Here is a 17,905-nt window from a genome sequence, read left to right on the forward strand (position 1 = left end):
ATTTTAATCCTTCCATATGATAGTCATTCAGATGCTTGAAAACAGCTGTAATGTCCCCCTAAGTCCTATCCAAGTTAACTTGCCTAGGTTAATTTAGTCATTCCTCACATAAACTGGTTCAGAGTCTCCTGACTGTGCACCAAGTACAGAGCCAGAACTGAGCACAACTACAGGTACTTCCAAGCACACAGAAGCTTGAGGTTATCACTTCTTTTGCCGTGGATCTTATATTTCTGTCAGGCTCCCCAAATTGCATGAGCTTTTTGGACAACCCTATAACACTGCTGGCTCATATTAATCGTGCAATCAACTACAAATCTTAAATTGTTGTTTTTAAACAAACGCTGCTGTTAAACTGACCCTCTCAAATCCAGTATTTGTACAAATCACCGCCATGTTAAGAGTACACAATTAAATAACACATAATTTCTGACAATTACATCCTCAAGGTCGATGGGATGATATGAAATAAAACGAATTCCTTTTATATGCTATATACTGGCCATTTATAGCGTCTTTGTTTCTCTTGATCTGGATCTTCATCCTGTTAGTATTAAAAATGGTATGGGCTTCATATTTTACTGTGCATCTCAACTGAAGGGGAAAAACAGATTCATTCGATTTACCCAGACAGTTTTTACATGTTAATCTATTTTCCTAAAGTCCATGAATCTTTCCCCTAAATTGTATATTTTTAAAGCTGATTTTTAACCCACAGTGTGTCAGTTATGCAAAATTTATTTTTCTCATTTCTTCTAGAATTAAAATACTTTGTGATGGTCAAAATATTGTCATTTCTTAAACATACCTTTCCTTTCAGTCTTGAAATAACTACTTCAAGCATTGAAATGTCTTTTAAAATACAGTCTACATATGTAGATAAGGGGTAAATGACTTCTCTTATAAAAAGCTTTCATATTGTTTAAGGTATCAATACTTTTGAAAACTTTACTATTTATCAGCTCATTTGCTAATATTTAACAGAAAGCTATTTTCCTGTCAGATTAGAATCTTTGATCACTCAGTCCTCCAAATAGAAAGGAATTCTCTCCTTTATATGTTCCATATAGTAAAAACCATTTACGTATATTTATACTTCCCCTATCTGAAACTCAGCTGTTTGGAAAACTCACTTATCCAGAATATATCTAGGAACCTAGGAAATAATTATAATAGCAGCAAGGCATTTCCTGCCCTTAATACCTGTTCATGGTTCTCTCAAGTGAGCATCTAAAGACACACTCTGAGGCTGACAGTGCTTCCATTTTTCAGAAACTTTTGTGGATTCGTGTTCCTTGATACCTTGCACCTGCTCTTCCCTCTGGTTAGAACGCCTTTTGTCATTTTATGTATCTAGTTAACTAAGTATTCTTGAAGGCTGAGCTAACAATCATCTCTTAAAAGCAGGCTGAGCTTCACCATCCCAAGTGAGGTAACCCTATTCCTTCTCTCCCATATTACCATAGCTATCTGGGCTACATACCTCCGTGTAGCATTTGATGCAGGGATTTGTAATTATATCAAAGACTGAGGTTTGTGAGGGCAAGGGGCGGGGACCATGGCTTATCTCTTGTACACCCACAGTGGTCCTAGATTGTGTCTGGGACCTAGCAGGCACTTAGGAAATTTTACTAAATGAAAGAATCTGGTTTCTAATGAGATTACAGTCTATAGCAGATTTTATGCAAAAATTGGGAGAAGACAGGGCTAGAGTAAGCATAGTGAAAGAAAAGAAATGAAAGCCTGACAGAAAGAAATACATTGAGCAGACACCAAAAGTTGGACAGCACAGCAGCCTTTTGGTACTGAAGAAATGAACCCTTGCATACCTCTGAAGTTCCCAAGGGCGATTTTGGTTCCATACCAGAGTTCTTTCATTGGTATCCACAATGATAATTCTGAGTCATCAAGAAGAGGTTAAATTATGTGCAGCATCTTGTGTAAGAGAAGTCAGGAAATGGTAGAAAGAGAGCCATCCAAAATTATTAAAGTAAAAAGGTTTGGGTGCATAAAGATCCAGGTCCTAAAGTATTGAATGTGTACCTATACAGAACAACTCTCCCCACCCTGAGGTTCTAGGTAATAAGCTTTTATTATATTATCAAAAAAGGTAACATTTAAATATTTAAATGTACATCGGAAGTGTCTCATATACAGTGACATTTAATTTGGCTTGGTAATTGGCTTCCCATTCTTAGAATTCTGTGGTCAAAGTCATAAAAATCCAGTGACCACAAAGAAGGAAAAGTCAAGTGATCACAAACCAGGAAATTGGGGAGGTTGGTGTATGTTAAAGGTTGACTCCAGTCCTTTCACACCTACCGATTTTCATGAAATAAAAAAATCATTCCTATGTATTCTTTCTACCATGGTCTTTTCCCCTTTCATCTGTGAGCAAATTCTTTAACCAAAAGACATGTATATTCCTCAAGGATGAACCCTAATTCTCCAGAACCAGGGTAGTCTTCAATATGGATAAATGGAAATAACCTCCCCTGGATGGCCGGGGCTGGCTGTGGTGGCTCTGACTAGTCCCAGATTGAGGCCTACATTTTGAGATGCTTGGTCCTGTCTTGTAAGGGAAATAGTATGAGTCAAGTTGAGTTTCAAAGCAGTATCCCAACCATCAGCAGGTACCTGGCTGGTGCCCTGGTACCAGTACTCTGATCTCTTACCCTGCTTTTCCCTACTTTTACCAGCTCCTGTCCATCAGACCAAGGCAAATTCTCCAAGGGCACTGCCTTATCCAGGCTGTTAATGAAGTAGAAGGCTTAGTTCTCATCATTTCAACTTCTTTTTGTTTCTTGAGGAAACCAAATGGGGCAATATGGAAATAAAAATCTTTGCTTCTAACCAGTAGAATTCTCACTGATCTACTATACATTTTAAATAAAAATATTTTCACTCCCTGAACCCTGAACTTAATCTCTTCTATTATGGGGGAAGGAGAGGAACCATTATGATCTGCAGCAAAGGAATATTCCCAGGACACAAGCTAAGAGCTGCTTTATCCTTCTCATCCCAACCAGGTTTGACAATCACTAACAAAACTTTTATGATATATTCTCTCTAGCTGGATTAGAAGATCTCTGAGGTCTTTTTTAAAACTCTGATCACAGTTCTGAGCTCTACATAAAGTTTTGTGCAAGCTTCAAAATAAAAATTATCTTGGACTCGTGATGATGAGGGTGGGGCTGTAGAGGGAAAGGGAGGAGAGGAGGGGTCTGCATAGAGCTAGAAGTGCTGCCAAGTCTGGTGGGCAGTTCCCCTCCCACAATAATTTCCCTACAGGGTACAAGCCTTTCATTCTTGAGTAGAAGAAAAGACTTCTTTTGGGATGCTGAGTTAAAGATGGTTACTAGTGTACAAACAACTGCTTTCAGATTCCTTCCTGAAACCTAACTTTGATAGGAAAAAAAGAAAAAGAAAAGCGCTTCAAAGAAGATAGAAGTCAAAGAAGATTGAATGGGAGGAGCTTCATGATTTTACTTTGGTTTATGTCATATATTTGCTCTCATTCTGTTCAAATGTTAACATTTGGAGGAAGCTAAAAAATGTTATTATAACAAAATATTACTAACCATTGTTAATTGCTGCAATTAATTCCTAAAATCAACCGAACAGGATTTCAGATTCATATTCCAAATAAAAGTTCTCAGCATTAGGTTTAATTTGAGAATTTCTATTTGGCAGTCAAAAGTAATCTTTTTCTCTACAGATATTTTCTCACTTGCCCCCCCCCCGCTCCTGCCTCTGCTCTGTATTTTTAGTAATTTTCAAATTTGTAAAAATTAGAAAATGTAAACAACTTCTTCATGAAGCAACAAATAGGTAAATACTTACCATGCATCCTATGGAATTCAATAGGAAGTAACAGTGCTAGAAGACAAAGTGCCTCTCCTGGGCTCAATATTTTCAAGACGTGATTAGATAAATAATTTTTTTCTTTCTGCCTTTTTTCCTTGATTTTATAGAGGAGGGGAGAGGTGGTAAGAGAATGTTTGCATTGTTAACCTTGTCATTCACACTGTTATTCTATTATTTTCAGTTTTCAAATGGGAAACAAAAAGCCCATTTTATGTAAACATTTTTCCTTGATGTTGTCATTTTAAATGTAGGACGAGTTGGAACACCTCATTTTATGGCCCCAGAAGTTGTCAAAAGAGAGCCTTATGGAAAACCTGTAGATGTCTGGGGTTGTGGCGTGATCCTTTTTATCCTGCTAAGCGGTTGTTTGCCTTTTTATGGAACCAAGGAAAGATTGTTTGAAGGCATTATTAAAGGAAAATATAAGGTAACATATTATGAACGTTTCATTTTTCCGTGGAGATTAAATTATTCTGAAAAATGTGTTTTGAAGTTGCTGTCTGTCTTTGGATTACTTATTGGTTGTCCCATAGTCACCCAGTCAGAGATGCTTGCATCATTGATCCACCAGCCTTGTTAGGCAACAAAGGCCTCAAGTAAATTTGACCCTATCGGCCGAACTGTCATCCAGATGACTGGCTTTAAAACAACTATTGCCTCACCCCTCCCTTCTCATTCCCTCTGTGCTGCCCCTGAAGTCTATCCCATGTATTTGGATTCCAACTCTGTGTTCAGTCCAGAAAACAGGGTCCCCACTCGTCTTTGATACAGTGTAAAAACCAGAGATCAGATGGATGTTCCCCTTTTCCTCCATGTGATAATCAACAGTGTAAGAGTCCTGGGCTCTCAGAGTCATAAAGCCACACTACAAATCAAATTTTTTTACCACAAGTACATTCTAGCAAAACTGCCTCTTTAGCTATAAGTCAAAGTAATTGGTTAATGCCCTGCTTATTTCAAACAAAACTCTAGCTCGGGGAAAGAATTTGGACTGCTCCTTGGAATTTATTGTGAGCAAATTTGACCTTTTATTTTACCCTGGGTAGGGTGTTTGTGACAAACCTGTGCCCAGATTTTATAGTATCCATTAGCTGTCTGGTGACCGAACCCATTTATTCAGGCTAAGCTGGAAAATAAACTTCTTTGGCTCTTCTTTGTGTAATTTGAGAAAAGGGCTTTATTTTTATTACTTTTTGCTTGATCTAAAGTAAAGTTAAAATGGAAATTTCATCCAGGTAATTAGTCATCCTTTATCTTAATTTTAGATTTAGTGTCTATTAGCCTTTATTTGATTTTGCTTTATCATACATGTTATTTTATTGCATTTTATGTAGTCAGCCAGCACAGCTGAAAAATTTGCCATTTACCTTCCAGGATAAACTGAAATGCCAGTATCACAACGGCATTTCATAATATAATTTAGAGCCATTTTGCTGTGATTTAAATATTTATATTCATCTTTGGCTACTGTGAATTGGAAACTGCATGTACTATTCACAGACTCCCGATTAGTACATTATTACTTTCATTACTAAGTAATTTAAGAAGTCATTACTGACATCATGAGTGGCTATACCAAAAAGACCTAGGGAATTCTTAGAAATAAGCTTAAGGTTGGTTTCACTACCCGAGCTCTTATACTTTATTGCCCTGTACTACCTTGTATGGCTGACGGAATAGGATGCTCTGTATGGGAAGCACAGAGGAGTATGTGTCTGGATATCAAATCAGGGCAGCTTATTTTGAGGAAGTTCTTTTTCCTCCCATTATTATTAACACATGTACTTTCTATTCAACAGAATCACTGTTTCATTTTCAGCCATGCCTGGCAACATAAAACGAAACACACAGGTTTATATAACACTACACTCCAAAACTGTGAGGCCCCTAAAGTGTTTTTTTTCCAATTCCTCAGTTATGTTAGAATTTTATATGGGACTTGAAACAAATAAAGAAAAAGAAAAAGAAAAAAAAAGAAATGAAAGGTAAAATAGTTTCAGAGTTGTAGCCTTATCCTTTAAGCCATAACTGAAGCTTGTGGAAGTGAGAAGGTGAGAATGGTCTGTACTTTTTTTCCCTTGGGCTTTATGTACCATCAGCTTATAAAGGCATACAGGTTTGTCTTTTATTTTATTTGGATTAAGATATTTGCCAAAACTCTGTTAACAGAGAAAGATGTTTTAAGTATAGGTTTTTCTGCTTCTCTTAGAGTCAGTTGACCACTGGGGAATAAAATCAATCCTTTCAAGGTAACTAAAAGTCTCGGGAAACTGCTTGTAAGTAATCATCCCCCTCCAATCCCTTGAAATTGTAAGTGGCTATCAGGAATGCACGGTTATGGCTTTCTGGTTGAATTTTGCCAAGTGAAATCACAGATACTAGCATATGAAAATAAACACAGTAATGCATCAGCATAATAATAATACTAGCAATAATGATAGCTAACTCATACACAGCACTTACTATGTTCCAGGAACTAAGCACTTAGTTAATAAGCACTTATTCTAAGCACTTTACTTATATTAACTCTTTTCATCCTCACAGCGACTTATGACGTAGGTACCATATAATAAAATCTCCCACCTGCCTTTTTGAGTTATAAGCATTCACTAATAATAGAATTCTTCCTTTGTGTTTGTTCCGTTGCTAACTTCCTGGTTTCCAAGGCAATGTGCTTCATTCCAACAGCTTCTGGTATTTGATTTTGTCTATTTTTAAAGTATTGAATAGTTATCTTTGTTTAAAAAAAAACTTGGACTGTTCACATATGTCCAAAAATTTGTTTGAAAATTTCCTATTCTTAGCATTATAGTATAATATAGTCAGATGGATGGTGGCAGCTATACCATAATTTCTGTACCTGGGGGTTTGAAGCTTTGAGGTTAATTCGTATTTACTATTACTTGGCTAACCTCACCTCTCACTTATATTCATGGCTTTCCTTACAAAAGCCTCAGGTTTTCAGCACCTTAGTTTGAAGTATAGATCCATCTCTATCATCAGTGATGAACCTATTGGGCCTTTAAAAAAAATACTGTGCTGTGATTGTGTCAGCATTTATTTTTACATTTTTTATTACTGAAAATTTCTAACAAACAAAATAGTAGAGATAATAGTATAATGAACCCCCAGCTTTAACACTTATCAATGTACAGCCAATCTTGTTTTATCTATATTCCACATGCTACTAGATTATTCTGAAGCAGATCTCAAAAATATCATTTTATCACCCTGGTGGTCCTTAACAAAAAAAATATTAAAATCCTTGATCTCTATGAGTATTTTCAAGAAAATTTTGATGACATATTTTAAATGCAGTACATTTAAATTGTCATAGTTTATAAACTACTACTGGTCTTAAGTGATTTTAATTTAACTTTTTATTCTTGTTTACTAGCTTACTTGATCTTTTAAGGTCAATATGGGAGAATACTATTTAGCTAAAGTATATGCTAACATTTAATTTCAATTAATTTTTTTATAAAGGACAGAAATATATTTCACAAAGTCTCTAAAAGATACAGTGTCATCTTATATCACTTATTTCTGGATAGCCAGTTGGTATCTACACAGCAGGAGTTCTTAGCTGCCTGGCTTTAGTATTCAAATAAGTGAGACTGTTTTATAGCCCTGTTTTGTTCCCCCTTATGTACTCAACCTCCCAAGTTAATTTCAACTAGTCTTCTCTGCCAAAGGAAGAGAAAACCCTGGATTGGGCTTCCTCATAAAAAGGACTGGGGAGTATACTTCTCAACCTCTATTCACTTCAGAAGTCTTACCACCACTTTCAGATGATTTCTCAACCCCTTTCCTGAGGACAGATCATTCAGACTTTAAAGACTACATCAGCTCCAAGATGGGGAAGAGGAAACAAGGCTATCTAAGCCCCATCTAATCACTTACCTCCTTATTTCAAACTCATCAACTGATCACAATTTCAGTAGGATGACAATATTTCAACAGTCTCATGGCATTCATTTTAATTAAGGGATCTGACAAGAGAAGTGACTATCGTTTGGAATTCTGCCTGTTAGAAAAAGAAAATGGAACATTTTCCACTCCACGTCTACTAAAACAAAGCCTCACGTTAGCCAGAGCAAAATGTCTAATACTAACCCTTGGCAAGATCATAATGATTCATGTGTACTGTGATGCAAGTTGTGATTTCATTTGCCTTTAACCTGTTGTGGACTTTATTCTGCATCTTTCTCCCTTAGGAGGTGACAAAGGTCTTTGCCAGTTAAAGCCATGGCATTGCTTACAGCTCTTGGCACCAGGCAGCTCCCATGAGCTCACCCAATCAGCCAGTTTCCTCATATTAAATAGGGAGTGAGACCCTACTCCATCTCTACCCTCCTGTCCCCACTTACCTTCCCAACTCCAAGTCCTAAGCATTCCTTTCCATTTTTTCCTGGTTCCTGGTCTCAGACATACCCCTTTTCCCAGGAGCCTTCCAACTCTTTTCCTCATAGATCCACAGCCTTTCTCACAAGTCGTGTGTCTTAGGAACAACTCATAATTTTTTTGTTTGACTTTAGTTAATTTACCTTGTGGCTTAGTTGTCTCATCTCTAAAAGAGAAAAAAAAAATAACTTCTTTAAGAACAATATACAAGTGAATTGGGTTTTTTGTAGGGCCTTTAGTAATGGTATATTTTTTCCTAAATACTGAAAATGACATACAGTGACCAAAGTCTCCTATTAATAAAAGCTACTTTGCGTAGCTTCACGATTACTGCTAATTCCAAGTTTTAAAAGCAAAATATTAAAAATATTTCTTCTAATTTTAAAATTTTATTTTAGTCCTTTCTGGATCAAAGTATTCTAACCTTTTTAGAGTCTACATTCTAGACTTTATTTTAGCTGAGGTAGAACCTGGAATCATGAACATTCTATTCTTCAATTATTAAAAAATGAATATTTACTGCTGCAAATTCTCATGTATTGAACAACAACAGAAAAAGAATTGCATCTGTCCTCTTCTTCCTTAGAAAGCAAGCCTTTAGAATCAGATTTCTCCACCCTGCTCCAAGAATTTTATTCACGTTGAAACAGCACAGGAATATTAAATAACAGAGAATGTTAACTTCTCACTGGACATAACTGTGTAATTTTCCTTTCCCCCTCTTCAGATGAATCCAAGGCAGTGGAGCCACATCTCTGAAAGTGCCAAAGACCTAGTACGCCGCATGCTGATGCTGGATCCTGCTGAAAGGATCACTGTTTATGAAGCACTGAATCACCCATGGCTTAAGGTACATGAGCTCATAGGTGGCCATCTACACTTTGTTTAAACAGTTCCAATGACAGGAATGCATTGCTCTGTAAGGTGCCCCTTTCCACCCTTTTTTTTTTTCCTGAGCATTTTTCATTACAGTTTTGTTCATCTTATTTGCTGTTTCTGTACATCCTCTGTAAACATCTAAGAGGATGTACCATTTGAGTGACATTCAGCTCTCATCACAAGAGGGTACAAAAGCGGATTAAGGCAGAATCCATCAGGGAGGAAGGCCTATTTGTTCTCTACCAACACATGTTCCAAAGATGTGCAACATGAACAACGGAAATAGCACTCAACTGTGTGATAATTAAAAAGTGATTATCATTCTTTTGGGTGTGAATGTATACTTCATAGCATTATTTTTATTTCAGTAGATACTAGATGTGGGTTTATCATCTTAGGAAAAAGGCAGATTTTAAAAGTTGTTTTTTTTTTTTTTTTTTTTTGCGGTATGCGGGCCTCTCACTGTTGTGGCCTCTCCCGTTGCGGAGCACAGGCTCCGGACGCGCAGGCCCAGCGGCCATAGCTCACGGGCCCAGCCGCTCCGCGGCACGTGGGATCCTCCCAGACCGGGGCACGAACCCGTGTCCCCTGCATCGGCAGGCGGACTCTCAACCACTGCGCCACCAGGGAAGCCCTAAAAGTTGTTTTTATATCCCATCCTGCTGATGAAGTATTAAAGGTATAACTTGGGACTTCAATGAGACAGTACCATTTGATGAAGACATTACACTGCTCAACAGTTCCAGGAAATTCTCACTTTACATGTGAGAAAACTAAGCCTCAGAGAGGTTAAGAATCTTGCCCCAAGTCACGAAAGTTGTCAGTGGTGGAACCAGGATTTTAATTCAGCCTGCCACACCCACTTCCTTTGTACTCAAGATCCTATCTAGTTCACTTACTCAAGGTCACCCGCTCTTACATTTGTCCGCTTACCTGCATCATCAACTTCCTATCTCTGTTGGATCTAACAAGCTACAGTTTATTTTTATTACACACACACACATCTTCTCCTGACCTTACTACCCCCTTCAGCTTCTACCCCTATTCTCTGCTCTCCTTGACAGCAAAACTCCTAGAAAGATTTATCTCTACTCACTTTCTCCAGTTTCTCCCATCTCTTTGTCTTGAACCCACCCTAGTCAGGTTTGCAGTCCTACCAACTCCACTAAAATAGCTCTTGTCAAGTCACTGCTGACCTTCACATTGCTGAGTCTAGTGGCCAAATATCAGGTTTCTCCCTCTTGGCATATCAGCAACATTTGACATCCATCCTTCCAAAACACTGTCCTCCCTTGGCTTCAGGACACCTTGCTCTCCTGGTTTCCCTTCTACCTCTCTGGCTGCTCCTTTTCAGATGGTGCTGATTCTTTCTCATCTCCCCCCACCAGGTCTTCACAGTGGGGTGCCACAGCCCCTCCTCCTCCTATCTACACTCAAACCCTTGGAAACCTCATCTAGTTTTAATGGCTTTAAATGCTATCTGTACACCCTGAATTTATACCTTTAGGCTAGGCCTTGCCCCCTGAGGTATTCTTAATTTAGTTTACAGTTTTGCTCCCCAATACCTCTCTGATTTCACCCCTTACTACTCTCCTCTTCTCACTTGGTTCCTTCACGTTGGCCTCCTTGCCGTTCCTCAGCAGGCCCATACTTGCCTCAGTGCCTCTGTGTTAGTCGTGCCCTTTCCCTAGAATACTCTTCCCCAAGGTATCCTCATGACTTATTCCCTCACCATCTTCAGGTCTTTGCTTAGACATCAGCTTCTTAGTAAGATCTTCCCTGACCACCCAATTTAAAATTTGAGAGAAGGAATGTTCCCTGCCACCAGTATTCCCTATCCCCCTTCCCTGCCTTAGTTTTTTCCATAGTGTTGGTCACCATGAGACATACTTATATTTTACTTATTTGTTTATCTGTCTACTCCCATAAAATATAAGCTGCATAAGAGTGGGAATTTTTCGCTCTTGGTTCACTTCTGTATAGAACCTTTGAAAGTGTCTGACATGTAGTAGGTGCTCATAAGTATTAGTTAATGATTTAATGAGTGAATGAATGAATAAATGTTCATACTACTATACCATGCTACCTCTCCAGAAATTATACAAAATAATAATGTATATTTAAACATAGATTAATAATGTATCTTAACAGCGATGACAAGGAATAATAATATTATCAAACAATGTTGAGATTCCAGTGGATCTTGATTCTCCCTTAAGAATATTACTTCTCACATCTGCATTCAACCCTCTGATACTTGGTTCTAGTTATTCTTGACTTGAATTTCCCCAGTTGTAGCTATTCCTGAAAAGAGTAAACAATTCTGAGCTACTTTCTTGTACTTATTTTCTCCCAGAAATAAACCATTTGGGGGGACTCCTATTTTTCCTTTGCCTCTGTTTCTCATAATGGGGATCTTTTGTTTGTTTGAAGCTAGTTTAAATGCCAAATAACAGTGAAAATGGCAGCTATATTAGTCATTTTTAAGATCCTTTAGAAAATTTGGCTTTCATTATCTCGCATATCTTGACTAATAACATTTATTTTTGGAAACCCTTATCCCTGCAATGATTATAGTTCTTTTTCCAAATAATCTGAGCTTAATACACAATAGATTTCTGGCACCAGAGAGACAAAAGACAAAAAGTGTCCATTACTTAAATGAAAAAATTCCAGGAAGCTGTTTGAGCTTAGTGTCACGTGCCATGTCTGACCTACAGTTTACCTTCACTGCAGTGTGTTATCTGAAGTTGGAAGAATTCAATGAGAATATTATCTAGCTGATGAGAACAGGCTTATATTTCAGTACTTTTCCATGTATACTTTTAAATCATTTCTGTGCATATAAGTGGTGGTAATTTAGCAATGGCTAAAATTTAAGCCATGGCTTAAATATGAAAAACTCCTGAATAACTGCAATGTAGAGAAATAAAATGATAAAAATCCTTGTAATGAAGAGTACCCAAAGTCATGATACCGTTGTTTTATGTCCAAAAAAATTATTATTTCTTTGGCAAACAACAAAAAAAGTCCTGTTCAATCATACCATCTCAAAAGGGAATTTGAGTAAATAGACCAATTAACATGTGGATGTCTTGTGGTTGTTAAATTATATGTATTTAACACTTTTTATCTAAATTAGTGCTGTTTCCCTGACTTCAGACTATACTACAAAGCTACAGTAATCAAGACAATATGGTACTGGCACAAAAACAGAAAGATCAATGGAACAGGATAGAAAGCCCAGAGATAAATCCACGCACATATGGTCACCTTATCTTTGATAAATGAGGCAGGAATGTACAGTGGAGAAAGGGCAGCCTCTTCAATAAGTGGTGCTCGGAAAACTGGACAGGGACATGTAAAAGTATGAAATTAGATCACTCCCTAACACCATACACAAGAATAAGCTCAAAATGGATTAAAGACCTAAATGTAAGGCCAGAAACTATCAAACTCTTAGAGGAAAACATAGGCAGAACACTCTATGACATAAATCACAGCAAGATCCTTTTTGACCCAGCTCCTAGAGAAATGGAAATAAAAACAAAAATAAACAAATGGGACCTAATGAAACTTCAAAGCTTTTGCACAGCAAAGGAAACCATAAACAAGACGAAAAGACAACCCTCAGAATGGGAGAAATTATTTGCAAATGAAGCAACTGACAAAGGATTAATCTCCAAAATTTATAAGCAGCTCATGCAGCTCAATAGCAAAAAAACAAACAACCCAATCCAAAAATGGGCAGAAGACCTAAATAAACATTTCTCCAAAGAAGATATACAGACTGCCAACAAACACATGAAAGAAGGCTCAACATCATTAATCATTAGAGAAATGCAAATCAAAACTACAATGAGATATCATCTCACACCGGTCAGAATGGCCATCATCAAAAAATCTAGAAACAGTAAATGCTGGAGAGGGTGTGGAGAAAAGGGAACCCTCTTGCACTGCTGGTGGGAATGTGAATTGGTACAGCCACTATGGAGAACAGTATGGAGGTTCCTTAAAAAACTAAAAATAGAACTACCATATGACCCAGCAATCCCACTACTGGGCATATACCCTGAGAAAACCATAATTCAAAAAGAGTCATGTACCAAAATGTTCATTGCAGCTCTATTTACAATAGCCAGGACATGGAAACAACCTAAGTGTCCATCATCGGATGAATGGGTGAAGAAGATGTGGCACATATATACAATGGAATATTACTCAGCCATAAAAAGAAACGAAATAGAGCTATTTGTAATGAGGTGGATAGACCTAGAGTCTGTCATACAGAGTGAAGTAAGTCAGAAAGAGAAAGACAAATACCATATGCTAACACATATATATGGAATTTAAGGGAAAAAAATGTCGTGAAGAACCTAGGGGTAAGACAGGAATAAAGACACAGACCCACTAGAGAATGGACTTGAGGATATAGGGAGGGGGAAGGGTAAGCTGTGACAAAGTGAGAGAGTGGCATGGACATATATACACTATCAAACGTAAAATAGATAGCTAGTGGGAAGCAGCCGCATAGCACAGGGAGATCAGCTCGGTGCTTTTTGACCACCTAGAGAGGTGGGATATGGAGGGTGGGAGGGAGGGAGACGCAAGAGGGAAGAGATATGGGAACATATGTATATGTATAACTGATACACTTTGTTATAAAGCAGAAACTAACACACCATTGTAAAGCAATTATACTCCAATAAAGATGTAAAAAAAAAAAAGATGGTTAGACAGCACTTTGAGCTCATATTGAAGAAATACATGTCATTTGTAAATAACTTAGGACTGCTAATTAAGACAGAATCCAAATAATTTCTTCAAAACATCTTCTACTAGAAACTTTTTAAAATTTATGTGATTACTTAGATAGTTCTCTGGAAATGCAACTATGAAGGCAAGTTTATTATAACTTCCTTACACATTCTGTCTACTCAAATCTTCATCTAGGCCCAGCTAGCAAACCAGGCCAAGGGACAAGTATTAAAAGTCACTCAGACCTCTGGTTTTTTTAAAATGCTATTTCTGAGAAGACTCAGAGCCACAGACAAGTCAGGAGCCATCACAGTATGACTCCATCTCCTCCCACATCCATGCTGGGCAGGACTTTTCAGCACATCCCAAGTTTCCTGGGTTTTGCAACAGCCCAGGGTAGCTCCTTAAATCTGCCGTGCCTACTCTCTCAACAGATCTAGGCACTACCTAAAGGGAGTTTGCCAAGTCACAGTCTCCTTTGTGGTCTGTGAGTTCCACGAAGGCAGGAGAGTTCTCATTCATATTTGTATTCTTAGCACACAGAGCACACTTAACAAATATTGAACAAAAGTAAAGCCTCAGTCCTGAACTGCATTCTACAACTGCTCCTTGAACTCTGTCCCATCCTGCTATCAGTTATCACAAGCTCTGCTGTTCATTCTCCCATTTCTGTCCTGGTTTCACCTTTGAGACTGTCCTCACACTGTTATCTTTGCTGCTTGGCTGCAATTCTGAATCTCTGTGCTAGAGATATTGGTTCCAGAACCCTGAGGAGGCCTTCTCCTGGTTTGGCCTGCCACTGGACTCTATGCTGGTCCAGGATTGTCACAGCAGCCCAGCCAAGATATATCTGGGAGAGGGGTCAGCATCCCTGCAAACTTCTTGGATTGAGACAACTTTCGTCTGAGCTATGTTATTGAAGAATTTTCAATCTAAAAATAGGAAAGCCCTTCAACCCCATTCCTCATGCCTCCTTGTCTTGTGAAAGAGATCCTGAACCACCCACCAAGAAAGAAATAAGAAAATGGCAATGAAATCAGACTGAATGAACAGAGGGAGTAAGGGTATCCACTGAAGGGTTGGCATTGAGCATTTGGAATTTAAAAGACCAAAAAAAGTCTTGGTTTTACCTTTTTTTTTCCATTTTCAAAATGTTTCGGTGGCTAAAATAAGTTATACTTTGAATTCACTTAAGAGCAATGAATGTTAATATATTAGAAGTTACTTCATGAAATAAGGACAATGTCTTTACTTCAAAATACTTCAAAGTAGTCATCTACTTTGTAGTAGTTAATCCTGTGTTTAAATGATTGCTTAATTACTTAGTGTTTTCATTTACACTAGCCAGAAGTGATTACTTTCCACATTTTAGATTTTTCAGAGTAAAAATGATACAGTCTTAGACTGGACTTTAAATTGGCTATAAACTGGGTTTTTTCACACATAATTTGTGAATATAACTGATGATAGCTACTCTTAGGTATTTATCCCAAAAATGTTACATTGGGGGTTCTTGGGGGCGAATTCTGATCTTTATATTCACATTGTTGGCCAGTAATAAACTGACATTTAGCCTAAAAAATAAATAAATAAATAAATATATTAGTGCTGTTTGCTGTAAATATTCATTCCAACAAAAGTAAGACCAAATAAGATTGTAATTTTCTTATAAACGACCGAGCTCTTTTCACACCCTTTGTAGCCTTAATATATTATAGACTCCAAGTATGTTGACTATGATAAAGATGAAAAGGGTATTTATATTAGGCTAATCAATTTGAATTTTGGAAAAATCAATCAACACCAATTAAATGTATATTCAGCATCTAGTGTGCACAAGGGACAGTGAATCAAGTACTTCATTAAAGTGTAAGACACGTTGCTATAGACATTTTTCTGAATTCATATCATATTACTTTTAGTTTCAGGTAGGACTGTTTAATACAGAAAAATATAATTTTTTTTTCTTTTGTCTCATTTTTATAATGCTTTGAGGTTGTTATTATTTACTTGTTTTCTGGTATGAGGTACCTTAACAGACTTTTTTTTTCAATCTTGTGATTTCATCTGCTTAGAAAATACCAGAAATCATAATTTAAGCATAATTTTATTAAAAAAAATTTTTTGACTGTGTCCTTATCTCTCTCTCCACTTCACCTTAGTGAATGGTGAGCAGAAGAGGTGTTCACTAGAAATAGAGTTCACAGTCTGCTATGCACTAAACTTCCCAACCTATTAGAGAGAGAAAGGCATAGTCAGCCCGTGAAATGAATTTTCAAATGCTGTTAATATAACATAAAGAAACAGAAAGATAACTTCAAAGAAGTCACACGTGAGAAGCACCTCACAAGAATACAGAAGTATGAGCCCAGGAAGACTAATGGGGGGCATGAGAGGTCACTGTAGGCCAGCACTCCAGAGAGGGCTGCACGTAACATGTTAGTAGGACTGAAGGGGGCTCATGTGGGAGGTACAGAGGAGCACAGGAAAAACATTATAAGTGTTCAGGGCATTCAGGGGTGGGGTCAGGGAACACTGGCATAATACAAAAGTCAGCTATTTGAAGGGTTGCAGTAGTAGTAGCCTGAAAATTTGGTTTGAGGGAAGAATATATCTAGAATGCCAAATTAAGTACTTTAGATATTAGGGTATAGAGAGTTAAAAGCTACTGCAAGCTTTTGAGCAATGATACAGGGCAAGCAGTATGCTCATATAATTCCTATGGAGACTGTGCACAGGTGGGTTGCCTGTCGGGATGCAAGCAGTAGAGGCAAAGAGATCCTATAGAAGCTGGGCTGTCCAGTTAGGAAGCGACGGGCCTGGAGCAGGGAGTAAAAGTGGGAGTGGGAAAGAAATACCCAGACCAAGAGCGATTAAGGAAGGAAAATTGATGAGGCTCAGTTGAGTGATTCAAGATATTCAGAATTAGGAAGCCTGTAGAAGGGTTAAACATATAGAGTGGAAGTGATTTATTTTAAGCTTTCAAAAATTAAATTTAATTTAGTTGAGATTTTCTTGGTTCTTAGTATGAAGAGTACTTCTGGATATTGTGCTGCACATTTTTAGTATTATTATGTTATGAGACTATGATTCTTATTTAAATCTTCTGTTTTGGTAGGCAGTTAACACAATTAGATTCAGAACACATGTCCTAGTCCACTTCTATGGGCTGTGATTCAAATGCCAATTTCATTCTCAATGCCTTTGCAATACTCATCTAGTCTGTCCCACTTGTATGCTACCCAGAGGCTCATTTGGAACCTGGGAGGTACTTCATAAACCATAGTTTAGTCTCAAAGTTCTTGCTCTGTTGGTTGTCATTGGTTTTACACATGGGTATACTAGGGATGTGCCAAAGCCCCTCCTTCCCCAGCTACCTCCTCTTTGTAATCCTGCCCCTGTTCTCTAGGGGTGGGGTGCCACCTCTTTGCTCTTCTTTGCTTCAGGCAGCGCTGGTTTGGTGGCAAGTGTTCTGAGGGGGAGGAACTTGGCTTCTTTCATGGTGATCCCCTGGAATGGAGTGGGTGAAGTCAAAAGGGTTCTGTCCTGCAGAGACAAACTCTTCTCAGTCCTTTGGCTAAAGACAGGGGGCTTTTCTTGGGAGTTTCCAGGTTGTGGGCTGCTCTTGCACCCAGGTGAATATATGTTAGGAGGCCAAAAAAACACCCCAGATATATCACCACAGAATCACACCTCTGAGTCCTAGGGTCCCTCCCCTGTCGGACTTCTTTTCTCTAGCTTTCAATCTTCTGTTAGCTGCTTTCACTTTTGAGTCATTCATTTCCTTGTTATCAAGACCTCTTAACTAAAAAAAGTAGACTTTGGAAAAAGAAGAGTTTATTCTGTGGATTGGGGAGTGCTTTAAAAAAGCTCCAATGCCTGTTTCTGGCTCTAGAATCCAGACATGACATGTATCTTTCAAGCCGCTTTCCCCAGGCCCTGTCTCTCTCTCTCCCTCTCCCTCCCTCTCTCCCTCTCTCCCTCTCTCCCTCTCCCC

The 17,905-nt window shown here is 38.0% G+C and overlaps 1 protein-coding gene across 7 annotated transcripts in view; it reads left to right on the top strand.

Annotated features, from left to right (window-relative positions):
* Positions 1–17,905, top strand: part of CASK (calcium/calmodulin dependent serine protein kinase) — a 392,946-nt gene that overhangs the window by 257,053 nt on the left and 117,988 nt on the right. For all 7 annotated transcript variants that reach the window (XM_081222810.1, XM_081222812.1, XM_081222813.1 and 4 more), the window contains exons 7-8: positions 4,119–4,294; positions 8,999–9,121. In XM_081222810.1, coding sequence (XP_081078936.1) covers positions 4,119–4,294; positions 8,999–9,121 — 299 coding nt within the window. The remainder of the gene's footprint in view (positions 1–4,118; positions 4,295–8,998; positions 9,122–17,905) is intronic.

The sequence above is a fragment of the Mesoplodon bidens genome, assembly GCF_964165515.1.
Source record: "Mesoplodon bidens genome assembly, chromosome: X".
NCBI classification, from domain to species: domain Eukaryota; kingdom Metazoa; phylum Chordata; class Mammalia; order Artiodactyla; family Ziphiidae; genus Mesoplodon; species Mesoplodon bidens.